Below are 16,341 nucleotides of genomic sequence, written 5' to 3'. Positions count from 1 at the left end.
TTTGTCATTGGGAAGATTCTGGACCATGTCAACATTGGCCAGCTTACTGCAGCTGTGAAGCGTGTCTGTGGCTTGCAGGCGTCATAGTGCCATGTGATTCCAAATGCAAGATCCTGCTTCAATTTTGGCAGAAACAACTGAGGGCGACTCGCACCCCCAGCACAAGTGGCACTGTAGTGCTTGCCTGGGGTCCGCAGAGCACTTGCATGCTCTCAGCTGATGGAAGAGCAGAGAAATGGGTTGTATAGGAACCAACGGCAGCAACAGTCACAGATGCTCTTACTCAGCTGGGAGCTCGTGTGAATGGGGCACAGTTCAAAGCACCTGAACTGCAAGTGGGTCAGTGGCTCCCAAAGCAAAGAGCTGGCAAGCTCAGGAGAGTTGAATACTGTTCTCTGGGAAATGCCTTCCTGAGTCGGGGTACTCGACAGAAAGGCTACAAGGATTCAGGCTACAACAATACTTGCCTGTGGCCAAGGCAGTCCTTATTCTTCCAAGCTGTGTAGTATCAGTGCCCCTTCACTTGCTTTCTCAGCTCAGACCTTATGGCTTGAGGCAGAGGAACACCGAGGTGCTCTAAACTTCTTTGGGTGCATGCTATGGCATGAGATGTAGATGTGCGCCTGTCAGAAAAGAGTGCGCTGAAGAAGCTTGCTCACTTACATGAAACAAAGGAAAAAAGGTCCAAAGAAAGTTGGTGTTTCCAAAAGAATATGTAGTTGGTATGGTCAGCCTTCAATGTGTCCTTTGTTGCCACAATTTCTGAGCACGTAGCACAGTAAGTTATTGTTTAAAATTAAATATCTGCTCCAAAATTCTCTTGGAGAGCACTTGCCAGTCCTGAAAACCATCCATCTTCCTATAAACAACCACTCTATGTTTCTGCACCAGAGCCTGTTCTGCAAGGCACGTTTCTGTATCTTTTTTTTTTTTTTTGTGCTAATGTAGGTCTTTGCTATTTTTTCTTGAAGGCAATCAGTCCTCCAAAATATGCTGAAATAGCTCTCCAAATGAAGTCTTTCTTAGTATGTTTGAGAATCACCACAGTAGGCAAAAGCATCTGAAGAAAAACTGCTCTCAAAATAGCTCAATTAAGAATACTGAAGAAATTGTACTCGCCTATACAGTAACTACAGTCCTTCAAAATGGATTATCCTTGTACATTTTCCACTAAGTAGCCACCTTTCTCTCTTTTTTCTTTTTTCTTTTTCTTTTCTTTTCTTTTTCTTTTTTCTCTTTTTTATTTTTCTTTTTTGTTATTTCTTGTTATTTCCTATATTCTGGAGAGAATCCATAGTAAAAATAACTATCAGAGTGGTAGTGGCTTCTGCACTTCTTTTGTACTCTTGGTGAGATAAACCCAGTTGTGTGTTTGTGGATGGAGTGGGTACTGCTGACAACAAACTGCCATGTCTCAGGCACACCCGTGTAACGGGGCACACAGGGGCTGCTTGTCTTGGAGGACCCCCAGGTACTGTATGGAGAAATAACCTTTCCTCACCATTACGCTGAACCACTGGGAGGATAGTTTAGAATTCATTTACGTTACATTGTTTCACTAAAAAATTGTTGGAAGTCTTGCAGTGTGGTTGAAAAACTTCCAATGCAGAGTGTATTCATAATTAAACAATTAAAATAATAAAAACTATTCATAATGTGTATTTACACATTTTCCTGTCTCTGATATTTTCTGTGGATATATGCAGTATTTATCACACGGTGCTTATATAGTTCCTTTCACTTCTTAAATCACAGAGTGGTTTTTACAACATGGTTCTTTGTCTTCTTTTCGTAGGCATTTCCTATTTAAACATGGATCTGGGTCTTCAGCTATCTTCAGCGCAGCCAGTCAGAACTATCCTTTAACATCCAATACTGTTTACTCTCCACCTCCTAGGCCTCTTCCTAGAAGTACCTTTTCCAGACCTGCCTTCACTTTTAACAAACCTTACAGGTGTTGCAACTGGAAGTGCACTGCTTTGAGTGCTACTGCTATTACAGTTACCCTGGCGTTGTTGCTAGCCTATGTTATTGGTAAGCCTCTCTTTCTTTTCTCTGCTAAATTATTCTCTACCTTTTCTGTTCTGTTGTCTTGCTTGCTTTTACACTAATACAAATCACGGTTTGCTAACAATGTTTGCCATTGGGTGCTTTGTAAATTCTGGCGAACAAAATGCGAGGTTGGCCAGAGGTTGAATACAACATGGAATTCTCATTAACTTTCTACTCTGTTAACCTTGATACTGTCTAGTAGAGAAAGAAATATTATTCAAGATGACATGTTTATACTAGCAGAGGACTCCTACTGATTTTAATTGCTGTGATATTTTCCTTAAATTAAACATTTGATTTTCATATTAAGCCTTACAACATTGTTGCTCTTAAAGGATTATTCAGAAAAGGCTGATAACGATTAATTGTATTTTGCCTTGCTATCTTTATTTCATTTCTTCAGTCAGATCGCAATTTAAGTCTTTCATTTTTTTTCCTCTTAATTCGTACATCATTGGCTAGAATGACAGCTAGCTCTAAAACTATGTAGTATTTTACACCATGTTTTCTAAGATGTGTTTTGCTGTCCCTTTATTGAATTTATGTTTCAGAAAAATGTTACATAGATCGAAGTGTAGTTTCTTAATTTCAAACTCATCTTTGTAAGTACCTAACTGTGCAATTTTGGTACCATGATAGATTGGAAGAATTTATCAGAGTAGCTAGAAACGCGTTCCTTTTTTTTTTTTTTTTTTTGGAAGATAGTTACATTGGAGGTGGGCTTGGAGTCAATGTGATTACAATCGTACATTGGAGAGCAAGTCTTTGAGACTTACTATATGACATTTTGGCTGAACATTTATTAGCGCATTGGGTTTTCGATCTGAATTGAAAATACTACAAAGCATTTGTTATGTAGAATCTTAGAATGCGACTGTGGCTTCTGTAAACATAGGGAAATGTAATTAATTTTTGCTTGTGTGACACACTTTCTCACACGCACTCTTGTTTTGTTGATTTAGTTGCCAGTTCACAGGTGAGCAGGAGCCAGACTATCTGCAACATCTTTTAGCTTGAATGGGAATAACTCTGGGTCTGCCTGAAATACTGGTTTGTACTTGGTAAAACTTGTACAGGGATACAAGTACAGATACCTCCAAACTGATATGTGGCCACTGATTTTCTATATTCTCTGAATAAATGTCTTTATAGTGAAAATCATTTTTGTTTTCCACTGGGTTTTTTGGTCCCATAGTGACAAAAGTTCTGGTTACTGTCAGCAAGATGCTCATCAGGAGGGATTTTTTCTAACATCCTCATCTAATGCATATGGGAAAGCAGATTTGATCATTTCTAGTGTATGATTATTTGAAAGCACCTGAGGATCTAGTAAGCTACATTAATTGCAGATTTATATAACAGCTGGTGAGCATATGCCCTCAGTTAGGACTGGCTGTATAAATTTTGCAGCCTCATCTGTTTGCTACATATATATCCCACCCACACCATTTAGATTTTATCTGGATGAAGCACTGCCTGTTTCATCCCTGCTTAGATTTCAGTCTGTCACTGAAAATTTTTTAATTTTCTAGAGATATACTGCTGCATGTCATCAGCCTGAGAAGGCTGTGAGCATTCCATGTCACTATGAATTAAAAAGCTCTATATGAATTTCCTGTAGACATGTCTCTGTTTATCTTAACCTGATAACATAAAGGTGTAACATGTTTTCATTAGTTGGGCAGAACTAGGTAAAATGAAGATGTCTTTGTATTTTATAAATTATTAGTATTTCTAGTTGTGTTTTCTATAGCAAAATATAAATCTCTGAACCAGGAATTCTAATTCAGAAAATTTTCCAAGATGCCATTATTTGCTCTTGTTTGCCCCAGAAATTTTTCAGTTGCATAAACTTTCCTGCAGATTCAGATAGTATTAGTTAGCTTATTCTAAATTAATGTTCACACTTCCCATTTCTGGTTGGTTAAATATTTAAATAAGTTCATGGCCTGTTCTTATGAGTCAGGTACCTTAGTTCTTCCCTTTTGTTAGGTATGAATAATAGCATATAAACTATTTTCAGAGTTCACTTGCTCTGTAGGGTTTCATATTTGCATATCTTTTCACGTCAAAAATTTAAGTGTGCATGTTTTAAATGAGAGTTGTTGAATATACAAAATCAGACTGTATGTGACATTCTGAATTTAAAATTCATTCCCCCAAGTATTTTGTCTTTGCTTACCATGATTCAGGTCCCTCAGTCCTCACTCCAGGCAGGTTTTCTTCAAGTCAGAGGGAATTATGTCTGAGCAGTGACTGCAGACTTGCGCCCAAACTGCAAAACTAATCTCAGGATCAAAATTAACCTGGGATCAGTTCAGTGGTTGCTGCTGGAGGAATAAGGGAGACTTTGTAAAGGCAAAATTATTTTCATCATTGTATTTTATGGGATAGCATGCATTAACTTATAAGGAGCTGCAGTTTCAGGCCAAATGAATGTAGATCAAAATTTAACATTAAGCTTTTTCTTCCCCTTATCTAATAACTTAAATGTGCTTTCTCAAATCTCTCGTACTGCTGTTAGACGCATGAGCTACGTGTTACTGTTAAAAATAGGCCCAAACCTCAGCCTCAAGTCAGAACATTCCCAAAGTCTTGGAAACCCAAAGCTTATTCCAGATAAAAAATTTGCAAGTGGCTCTTATATTTGTAACGAACTGAGACCTGTGCCAGAGTGCTCTAAGCTTTGATTTCTTTTCAATCAAAAGGTAAAGTAGCAAAATGTTTTTGTTCTTTTATTTTTTCAGTCTTTCCCTGTTATCAGTGAGATTCAATAGAGAAGCTTATACTTGAGAACACAATACTTCTACTGTATTTTTTTCTCCTTTGAACTAGTAGTCAGTTTAAAAAAATATTTTTTTCTCTGTGTTTCCACTTCTGCCTATAATCACCATGTTTATTATTTGGTCCTTTCTGAAATAAATTTGACTATTATATGGGCAGTAAGGAAATTATAGAACCCTGTAAATGGTTGTGTAACAGCTGATTTATTGAAAATCTTTAGTCATAATATTTAGTTTATCAAGTAAAACAGATGTTTTCACTTCAACAGGAGTAATTTCTGTGAATAGGTTCTAAAGTCATAGTAGTTACTCCAAAAAACCTCATTTCGTAAAGTGGATGTTTGGTCTCCACACTGTAAATGTGTTGAATTATTTTCTATCAAATAAAGGCATATATACTTTTATTTTTCTTCTGTACTTTCTTATATGTTGAGACCTGTAATGCATTCATGGCAATCTGGGGCACAATTGCTTGAATTTGCCCCCAAAGAGGGCAGTAAGGCAGGTGAGCAGTTGGGTCACCCACCAAGGAGGTGACGTTGGGGCATGTCAGCCGCACGCCGGGGGCTGCAGCAGCTTCGCCAGCGGTTCCTGAGAGCCTGGCCAGGGCTGTGGGAAGTGGGCAGAGCGTTCGGTGAGATTGCTGGTGGAATGAAAGGCTCACTAGGGAAAACAAGTTATCTGCTTTTCAGACAGCAACGTGAAATGGGCAAAAGCTGCCTGCTAGTGCTCGCTGTGCCTGCAGGTCATGCGAGCTCTGTGTTTTTTAAAGATTTATGCAAATGAATGCTCAAATTTAAAAAAAAAAAAAAAAAGGTTGAGGTAAAATTATTGAAATCCAGTTACCTTAAAGTTTTTCTATTTTTGATCATAAAACAGAAACATAAATCCTTGGCTATGGGTTGATGTATACTTCTCTGGCATGAGGTGTTTGAAAGGACTGAGCTGAAGCCGTGTCACCAGTCTAGGCTCAGATATTTGCAGAGATGGCACCCTGCAAAAGGAAAGTATGGAAAAGAAAACTGAAATTTCTGTAATACTTTATAAATAGTTTATTTTATCTGGTAAGTAAGATGAGGTCTAGCAGATGCTCTGTACATACTGATGTCCAAAGGCTATAATGTAGATTCCAGATTATCACATGAAAGACAAGAACGTATCTGTTTGATTCAATGCAGTCAATAGTTGTGTGTCTCTGTTCATCTATTGGTCTGTGTTGCTATAAAGAGTATAAAATAGGCTACCATTGTGGAATGGTATAGTAAATATTCTCTTTTTTTAATCTCATTGTAATAAAAACCTAAGAAGCCATCAGCAATTGAAGAAGAAATTTGATCAAAAATTTAAGAGTAAACAAGGCAAATACAAGAGAGAGAATGAGAAATAGAATCTTTTTTTCTGTAATTTTTTCAGCACCACACCATTTTCTTTAAGTACAATACACAGTTTGATGTGGCTGCTCATCTAGTCAGTTATTTTTAGCCCATTAGTAAGTAGGATTTTGCTTCCATGATACCTTACCATTTTATCAGCAGCTGATTTGGACTTGCAAATCACTGGTCCTATTGATCAAAGGTGCTGAACTCCTACGGTTCCTATTGATTTCAGCAGGAGATGCAAATGTTCAGTGCCTCTGAAAATTGCATCCCATGTTCTTAGATTTAACCATCCCTGACTACAAAATGACTATTTTATATACAGATGAATTCTCAAGTATGAATATGAAGTTGTCCCTATCCTTCATGATATTATCACTATTTATGAGTATGCGCTGGAGATGGGTGTTGAGTCTTAAATTATATTCATATGGAGAGTGAGGAAATTAAAACCTCTCTGCTGTCTGCCATTGTGACCTGTCATTTCTCACACCGCGTACAAGCTAGAGGGGTGATGGTTTCAACACTGGGAAAGGCCAGGCCAAATTTTAGGGACCTATGTATCTCAGTGCATAGGTTCATAATATTGGTTGCATAGCTTTATACAATACAAAACAGTAGGAAAAAATAGAAATCCTTAACTCTGAGAACTAGAAATTATGCAGAGAAGGCTCAAGGGGAAAATAAGCTGATTCCACACTGAAGAATATCATGGTGTAGTAAGCATTGCTAAATATTTCAGGTATATGTAAAAGCTGTGATGCAGATGAGCAACTCTGAAATGTTGTTGAAGTCCTTAGTGGGACAGCTCTCCCTGGGACAGGTACCTCAGGGTTTCACAGCTGGAAATCGTGGTGTCTGCTCTCTCTGAGCCTGGGTCATACTGACGAACTTGATATTGTCACAAATCTTTAAGTACACCAAGGAGAAAGCCTGACAACATTGTACTGTTGTCTAAGATTAGGTTTTTGTTTGTTCCTAAGTCTAACGTGTGGCTCAGTAGTGAAAAATGAAACCAGGCTAGTCATTATACATCCCAGCAGGAGGATTGCAGGAGAGGAGGGGATATTTCTATTCTCAGGTGTAAAAATATGTTAGGTATAAAGAGAAGACTGCTTGAGAAAGAGGAGAGTGCTTGAGAGTTAAGATGGCTGTAACAAATATATGGAAAAATCTTTATTTCATAAAAGGCCATATAACGTCCAAAATACCTTATCTACTTCAATATGGATTTAAAAAAAAAAAAAAATTCTTAAGACTGAATCACGTATTAACAGTCTCAAATTTTCAAATTTCGTTAGAGCAGAATGACATAGCATTTTATTTACAATATGAGCTTACAAAAGAACACCTCTTCTGTAGGTCAGGGTCAGAACTCTTATTTGTGTTCAGCTATTTTTGCATTGCTTCACCTTTACTGGAACTGAGGCACTGATGCACCTGTGGCTTCATGCCACAGTGAAATCCAGTTTTGTAAGCAGAACCTGCTAGCAGTTATAGAAAAGACATAATTTTCTGGCACTTGGTCAGAGCAGGTGCAGAAAGAATAGTCAGCTGCTGATATACATTCTATTACAGCTCTTCTAAAGTCTAGGCTTCAGGGGGATGATCTACTGAGATTTTGTAAAATAACTGGAAACAGCAGAGAAAGCTAAACAAAAGCCTTTAGTGGAGGTCAGCAATTTGGAGAGACTTTGCATTTGTAGGATTTTTGTCCTCTGAAGTTCGTCGTGCAGGTTGATAAGTACTTATTGCACAGGACTTTTTTGACATCTCCTCACTACTGAGAGTCTCTTTTGCACTGGAGCCAAGCCTCTTATTCGTATTCTGCCAAACGTGTAGCACAGGAGTTGACAAGCTGTGCTTACACAGAAGGTAGATAAGAATAAATTAAATTAGATCATTGGCTTCGGAGCAGATGGCAGGTTAATCCAGTTTACAAAGCGAGTTCTGAAAAAAAAAGCTTATATATTTGTGAATATTTACGTGAGTGTGCCATGGAATTGCGGGGACTGATTTAGTTTATCTGAAAGCATCAGTTTGTTTTATTTAAATGTTGAACAAAATAAGCAATTGTGCCATTTACTTCAGAGGTAAAGACCCAAGCTTTGGTTCCAATCAGGGCCCAACTGGTTTCACTTACAGCAGTAATGTGAAGCAACCAAAAACCTGCCTCTGGATAGAGAAAAATGCCTTAGGCAGCATAAAGTCACACTAGCTTTTCATCTCTCTGTTCCATGAAGGAATTTTATGGGAAGGGTAGAAGATACAGGCCTTTAATTTATTTTTTTTCTGGAAGAGGCATGTTTTATACCTAATAATTATTTTTTTACCTAAAAAGCATAATAAATTAGCCAAGAAAAGCTCTGTACTACAAGTGCAATCTTCTATATTCAAGAGAGAGGTCATTTGAAGTTACCCTGAGCAGCTCCACTGTGCAGCCTGGTCAGGCCAGGGTGACTGAGGAAGAAGTTTAGTTTCACCATACTCCTGTGGCATCCTCCAGCCTCCTCAGCTCCACTGACTACAGACTCCTCCAAATTTAGCATCTGCAATAACATCCATAATGCATGTCGTTTAAAAAAAAAAAAAAAAGTATGTCCACTTTTGTATTACAATTTTGTCTGAAACTTTGAATTAAACAGGGCTATCTAATAAAATATAAATGAAATATAGGTATGGTGGCATCCATCGTGTAACCTCTATCTCCAGACATTACGTAAAGAGCGTCAAATTTTGCCTTCAGATATATTTTCCCGCCTCCAGATCACCTCAGTAAAAGCAATGTACAACTCTGCTCCTGGCAGAGTGCAACTCATAAGTAACACAGAGCAAACTAATAATGTAATGATAGAGGGGGGAATATACTGGAGGTTCAAGCAAGCCAAGAAAGAATATCTTTTCAGATGAGCTTTGCAGTAGGATGGAAGAACCAAGGAAACAGAGAAATCAAGTTGGAAGTCTGAGAATGCCAGGTAAAAAAGTGCGGTTGCTACCAGCAGGGAGAATGTTGGCACTCAGTTTTTAGACGAGAGGTTCGGTGAGGCCCAGATGAGGGGATGTTACCGGCTGATGCTCCTGGTGACTCCCCACAGCCCCTCCTAGCTTAAAGTATGAATTTTGCAATTGTGAAGCATACTGATGCTGCTATTGAGCTGTTTAATCTCCACTTGCCTGGTAATCCTTGGGTTTTGCTTGAAACTGTAGCAGTTCACCGGTGACCTTACACACCCTACTAGCAGCTGAGGTATTTTAGGTGCTGCAGAATACAGGGTATCTGATTGCAGAATTTTTCTGGAGCCAGCTAGGCAGAGCCAAAGTAGCTTTTGCTTTTTCTGTAATACCAGCGTAGTCATCAAACCTCAAAGGCTATTTTTTGTGTTTTGTGGGAACTTGAGGTGCATCCAGTAATGCATCTTTAGTCACAATGGTGGGGTTTGGTACTGTCAGTCAGCAGCCAGCCTGCAAAAGTACTGCAGTCAAGGTGGTTTTGTGTAAATATCAGTCTGGAAGGCTGAACTTTGAGGGAAGGGCAGAGACCTTCATCAGAAAGCAAATCTCCCTCCTTTTTACCCAGCCCAGTCCTAAGTTGGAAAGAATGGTGGTATCATCTTCTACTTGGTCTGTGGTGTAGGGTCTTATACCTGGGCACTACACAGGGGAAATACAGCTGAGAATCTTACAAATGGATTTATGCTGTGGGAAATGACATTGTGACCCACCGTTGAATTCGACAGCATTTGCTGTGCCCCTTTGTGTGAAAGGGTGAAAGCAAAAGCCAGAAATCCACTAGAAAAATCAAAGAGAGAATGACTCAAAAGAGAAGTTCTTTGGAGCTTTTTAATGAAATTCAGTACATGCCTACTTATTTCTAAAGAGATTTGAGAGAGATTTGAAAGTTTTATTTAATCTTATTTGGTGAAATACCTGTATATTTGAAACAGGATGTACATATGTTGTAGGAAACACAAGCTTTGTAGGAATTATGTATACCTCAGGTAAAAGAAAAGTATCACAGATAATGAAGAGGCAAGGTAAGGTTCCATGTCTGCTAAATAAACATTTATTATTCTCTGCAGTTAACTTCTAAAAATGGTAACTCTAAGAACTAATGGCTTTATTGGTGTATGTGGTCTGGTTATTACCAGAGGGATACCTGGATCTGAAGGTAATTTCTCAAGAGCTATAGCTAATGTAATGAAAATCAGATTGATTTTAAGATTGCAAGATGACCAGGTTTCTGCAGTGATAGAAGTCATTCAGTTGAATTCAAGTAGACCTTATTTTCATAACAATCTGCTTTGTTGTTCAAACACTTGGTCTTGCACATGTTTAATGTGAAGCTGGTCTACCAGTATCCTGTGTCATTTCCCACGGGCTAGAAGTCCAAGGCTGGCAGAGACCATCATCTCTACAATGCAGTTGGTGTTTCTCAGGGACAAAACTGACTGTGGAACATACATACAAATAGTTTTGCTAGCTTGCCAAGCTTGGCACGAACTATAAAAACAACAGCACTTCCCCAGCCTGAAGGAAAACAAAGCAAGCAAACTATTTGGATTGGTGCAAATGGATGACAAAATGCATACTGTATGTAATCTGGAAAAGACATACAGTAAGGAAAAAGGTGCATTACATATTCAGTCCTTGCTTTGTGACGTACCCTCTGCAGCACGTGCAACTGCTGTCTTAGGAAATGAATAATAGCAACAATGGAAAAAGCGTGAGAAAGCAACTAGATTATATTCATGATTCTATAACCACTAAAAGCTTATTGATGTTTGCAGTTACATTTTGCTTCTAGTGTTTATCTGTTTCAAATGCCCATATTATTTGCATGAGTATAAATGAAATGTACATTCATTAGTTATCAATCCCATTCAACTTTGTTCCTTTTTGTTGTTATTAACTCTTTAAATAATAATAACGTCCAGAAGCTCAAGCCCGGAGCAAGAGCTGCCTGCTCTAGAGTCGTCAAGGCGTGTTGATTTTCGTTGTACCTTCTGTACGTAGAAGTAATCTGTCTTGCATTAATAAGCTCAAAGATCAGAGCTCAGGTCTGTGCGATCTGACTGCAAGACCCTTTTCAAAGTATTAGCATGGTCCCTTGACAGTTTCAAGTCCACAGAACATGAAGCAATCCAGGCAAGTCTCTGACTTGAGATCTTACAACTAACACTGGAGTAAGCTTCTCATATCTCTTCTGGGGAGTGGGAATTTACTGACCAGTGGAGTGTCTCCAGAGCCCAGATCTGATGGTGAAGCTGTGGTTTGAGAATTCAGTAAATTTGGCTCTCTTCTCCTGAAGACAACATAAAAAATATAAATGTGTCACAAATACTGCACCTCACTAATTTGATAGAAATGCTCTCCTTTGCTTGATCTGGATCATGTATCTGTGGCTTGGTGATCCAGGAGTGCACGGATCTGGAATTAATGATTGTAGATTGGCAGCTTTGCATTCCTGTGGTAGTTTTGGCAAGCCCTTGCCAGGAACCCATTCAAGGCATAGGGTTTTGCTTTGTAATTTAACTTTTCACCATACAAGGGAGGCGTGCGAGCTAATACATAGAAAATGGATAATAGACTCTAGGTTTCCTGTTTGTATTGAGATTTTTTCCTTAAAGTATGTGCAAGTGCAAAAGAAAACAATGTTCTTTCTAAATGTAAGACCCATTCTAGATCATACTTACTTCTCCTGAGAGTCTCTGGGTTTCCTACATGATTCCTTCTAGTATCTAAAGGGGGCCTACAAGAAAGCCGGAGAGGGACTTTTTACAAGGGCATGTGGTGATAGAACAAGGGGTAATGGCTTTAAACTGAAACAGGGTAGATTTAGATTAAATGTAAGGAAGAAGTTGTTTACTGTGAGGGTGGCGAGGCACTGGAACAGGTTGCCCAGAGAGGTTGTGGCTGCCCCATCCCTGGAAGTGCTCAAGGCCAGGTTGGATGGGGCTTTGAGCAACCTGGTCTGGTGGAAGGTGTCCCTGCCCATGGCAGGAGGGTTGAACTAGATGATCTTTAAGGTCCCTTCCAACCCAAACCATTCTGTGATTCAGGAAGAGCAAATATATTGGCTTTTAGGCTCCCACTGTGTGCAGATCCTACTCAGTGCAAATTGCTGCATGTGGCTAAAGAGCCTGCTATTCAGGTTTTGCTCTTTATGTGACAATTTCAGCTCCTCTGTGGGGGGTATCCTCAATCCATATTTTAGTGGGTCATCAGTCCTCCCCGCTGAGTTACTTCAATGCTAAGGCAACCTCTTCCTTGGAAGAATTTGCCCTCCTCGGTAAGACTTAGGTAATTGTCTAGAATGACCGCAGTACTATCATATTATGCTTAAAATAAGATCTCTGTTGCTGTCTTTCTCCTACCACCCTTTGATGCCTCAGATCAGAAACAACAGAAAGGAAAGCAGAAAAAGTGAATGGCAGTGCAGGCAAAGTGAAGTAGGCAGCCCCCATGTATGGTAATAAAGATAGTTTATAACTTCATAAAAGGATTAATTTAGTAGATTTCCCAGTGCGTACATAAGTAACAACTATATTTCTGTTAAGATGTGTTGTAGAATAGTTGCATATATTGTAGATCTAGAGGCAGGTTTTTATCTGCAGTGTAATTCTCGAGTAAATCGATGGAGTCAGTGGTTTTACTAATGTTTAACCTAAATGAAACGGTTTGGGAATGCAGTGGGCACAGTTTCACTCAGGGTTGGAAAGGTGAGAAGTTTTACTTCGTGTCAGTGCTTTAATCGACAAACTGAGCTCTTTGACAGTTGAAAGCTGAGGGACAACATTGATGTGGTATTAGAATCTGTCATGCGATATTAAATTCAGTCAACTGTTATCCTTTTAATTGCAAGTATTTCCATTAACTGCTATAGAAATTCATTACCCTGACCTGGCTGAGCTCCAAAAGAAAGTGTGGAAAGTAATTAATGTTGAGTTTTAAGGTAAAATAGTAAATTGCTCATTAGACCCCTTGAAATTCTGATTTATTACTAACAGGACGAAGTAGTACTTGACTTTGCAGAAACTGGGTCATAGCATGCTTTCTTAGTCTGACTGAAGGTGCTGTAGCTTAGCCATCAATTAATTGGTCTTCATTTTTTTGCAGCAGTACACTTGTTTGGTTTAACCTGGCAGCTACAGCCTGTTGAGGGGCAGCTGTATGAAAATGGAGTTAGCAAAGGAAATAAAGGAACAGAATCCATGGATACTACTTACTCACCAATCGGAGGAAAAGTTTCTGATAAAACAGAAAAAAAAGGTATGTGTGAATGAGAAGACAGAGAGATTATGAATATTTAAACATTACTACTGTTCAGATTCTCTATTTGCTACAGTTTGACAGTATTTTGAGTTCAGGTTCTATCTTCTGTAGTATAACTTCAAAATGGGTGTGAAAAGCCCATAACCAGATTGTTTCCTTTAGCAGAACTCTCACTGAAATTAGCAACCGACCCAAGCCATTAGGAAGGTAATGTTCAATAGCAAAATAATCGCCCTTCTTTTGTGAAAGAGGAGAGATGAGAGCATTTGGCCTCTGTCTTAAGACAGGGGAGGTGAGACTGTATTTGCCGTGTTCCCATTTATGTAAAGGACTTGATCTGTGCCTATCTTGCAGGCCAGAGTCAATCTTGGGCAAAGCGAAACCCTTTGTACTGACAGGTCAGAATATGCAGAAGCGCAGAAACCTTGATGCTTTTAAAGGCATCCAGTTCTCGAAGGTGTAAGCTAAAATACAGCATCCTATCACATCCTGGCTTAACCGGTCACAGTGAATCAGCTCGCAGGTATCTACTGAGGTTTCACAAAACACCTGAGCCACTCTGGCAGCTCCCTGCTGCCAGGAGGAGGGTCCTGCTCTGCCCCCGCTCTCTGCCGGGGCAGCTCCCCGCATCCCCGTGCCCACTGCAGGGGTTGGCTCACGCACGACCAAGTCACGTCAGTCCGCTGCGGCAGCAGAAAATGCCTTCATTCAAAAATGCAAATAGTCTTCTGCCATGTAAGTGGCTGAACCAGCTCTTTTGAAGAGGCAGAGAAGTGTCAGAGCTGACATAGGAAAGGAGGGGACTGGGCAGGCAGCAGTGTGAAACAGCAGCACTGTCTCCGAGATGCGCAAATCCTTTCTCTCAAGTCCTGTCATTTAATGTTGTTAAATCACCTGCTCCAATATTAGTTACGAGCTCTGGCCCATACTTCCCATTGACCACCATGGTGATGCTTTCTGACTGTAGGAAGTAGACGGCCCTCCCATTTCTTTTTATGAAACTCAGAAAAAGTGGCTAAATCAGATTAGGTCAGAGAAAAGTGAATGGGAGTAGAATATGAACCCTAGTCTTTGCAGTTGTTAGGAGGAAGGTAAAATTGTACTGAGAGCTCTGCGATGATGGATTTCCAGAGCTTTCAAATTTTAGAGCAGAGCCTTGATCTGATTTTGTGTATGCCGGGTAACATCTATGACTGTAAATACGAGACAAGGTGGACATTCTTGTACCAGTTGCTCTAGAAGAAAGATTACACCTCAGATCAATGGTCTTACAAATCAATGTGGCATAACCGGATAGAGATCATATTAGATAAATGAGTAATAGAAATATACGTAAGGAGGCAATGATGTTGTTATCCATTATTTCGTCCTTTAGAATGGATTGGTAGTAAATTGCAGTAAATGTTTTATACGCTTTTGTATTTTTGCCCTAGTGCACCACAGAAAGTATCTCAAATAGTCCTTCTCAACTGCATTAAATCATTTCGTCAATATATTACAGATTTAATAAAAGCTCTTCCAAAGCATTTGGCTTCCAAAGGAGGATGTGCAGGAAAAACATCAAAAATCTGAAAAATTAGGTGCTTGAAAACAGAGGAAAGAATATGTAAGTCAATAGAAACTCGGTGTAGTAGGTAAAAAACTAAACGACCTTCCATGCCCCAGGCAATCCCAATGTCTTGTGTAGCTACGCAATTCCCCCACAACAGTAAAGCACGGAGGGCTGTGGTAGCAGAGCCACTTCACTGAGGGCTTATCCAGCAGTTCCAGAGGTCAGTCATGAATATAGCTAGACTGTTGTCCCACTTGTGCCCTGTCACCTTTGGGGGTAACCTGTAATCCAGAGTGTATGCTGACAAGGAGTATACACTTGGGAAGACACAAGAAAAATCATGCGGACTTAGTACCAGGCATTAGTACGTGCATAGTCTGTGCTGTGGCTCATTTTTGCTGGTTTTATTTCTTTCTATCAGTAATTTTATTCCCAGTGCTCATAAGAAATTCTCCACATAGATGTGCTGGGAAGGAGGATTTGGAAAGAGGCAACTCATTTCACTGCAGCAGGATACCACAGAAAGTTCATACTTTGCCTGTAAACTTGAAGCCTCTGGTGTGATTCACAGGGATAAATAACCAGTGTCAGATATTGTGACCTCCCTTTTTTCCAACTCAATGCAGCAGCACAGAATGCTTTTCCAGACTTTGAAAGCATGTATTTTAACTAATCTTTTAATGAAAATCAAGTTTACAAACCAGCAAGTCAGATTTCTTTAAGAAGTCACTTTATAACACATGACCCATGGCTATGAGTTAACATTTTAATATGTAGTAATGTGATTAAAAACTCAGACATCCTATTGATGCTGGTATTTACCAGGGGAGTACAAGGAGATTGATTGTTTCAGGATCAGTAATAATCAGCATATGGGTACTTTCTTGTGAAGATAATTGGCACCACGCTGTTCAGAGTTTTACTTTCTTGAAGACGAGAGAAACCTGTGATTAGGAATCTATCCTCTGTTTTAGACTTACAAGGAAAGTGTGCTTAGAAAGAATAGGGAAGAATTAATACCGGTTGGCAAGACTGGAAGCTGTACAAGGAATCGAATATAGATAATTAAATGATGCTTTGTCATAAGAAAAATGTTGTTACGAGAAAGATGTTTTTAGAACGAAAGCAGAACTTGTATTGCAGCACTGTAATTTTAAAAGCTTATTTTGGACTTTTTCAAGAAAGAGCAAGGAAGTATACAAGGATAGTCTGTGAATAGTGTATCTTCAGGTGCCTTTTTTGTACAGTCAAATACCTGCTTCGTTCAATTAAGCATAGAAACAGGGCTCAATTATTTTTCTATAAA

At 39.2% G+C, this 16,341-nt stretch overlaps 1 protein-coding gene across 1 annotated transcript in view; it reads left to right on the top strand.

Moving 5' to 3' along the window:
* TENM1 (teneurin transmembrane protein 1) overlaps positions 1-16,341 on the top strand; it is a 251,593-nt gene that overhangs the window by 102,213 nt on the left and 133,039 nt on the right. Inside the window, exons 4-5 of the mRNA XM_010569145.1 lie at positions 1,796-2,034; positions 13,328-13,480. Coding sequence (XP_010567447.1) covers positions 1,796-2,034; positions 13,328-13,480 — 392 coding nt within the window. The remainder of the gene's footprint in view (positions 1-1,795; positions 2,035-13,327; positions 13,481-16,341) is intronic.

The sequence above is a fragment of the Haliaeetus leucocephalus genome, unplaced genomic scaffold (genome assembly GCF_000737465.1).
Source record: "Haliaeetus leucocephalus isolate CR32 unplaced genomic scaffold, Haliaeetus_leucocephalus-4.0 Scaffold262, whole genome shotgun sequence".
Classification (NCBI taxonomy): domain Eukaryota; kingdom Metazoa; phylum Chordata; class Aves; order Accipitriformes; family Accipitridae; genus Haliaeetus; species Haliaeetus leucocephalus.
The sequence above is the reverse complement of the archived record's forward strand: the minus strand, read 5'-3'. Positions and strand labels throughout refer to the sequence as shown.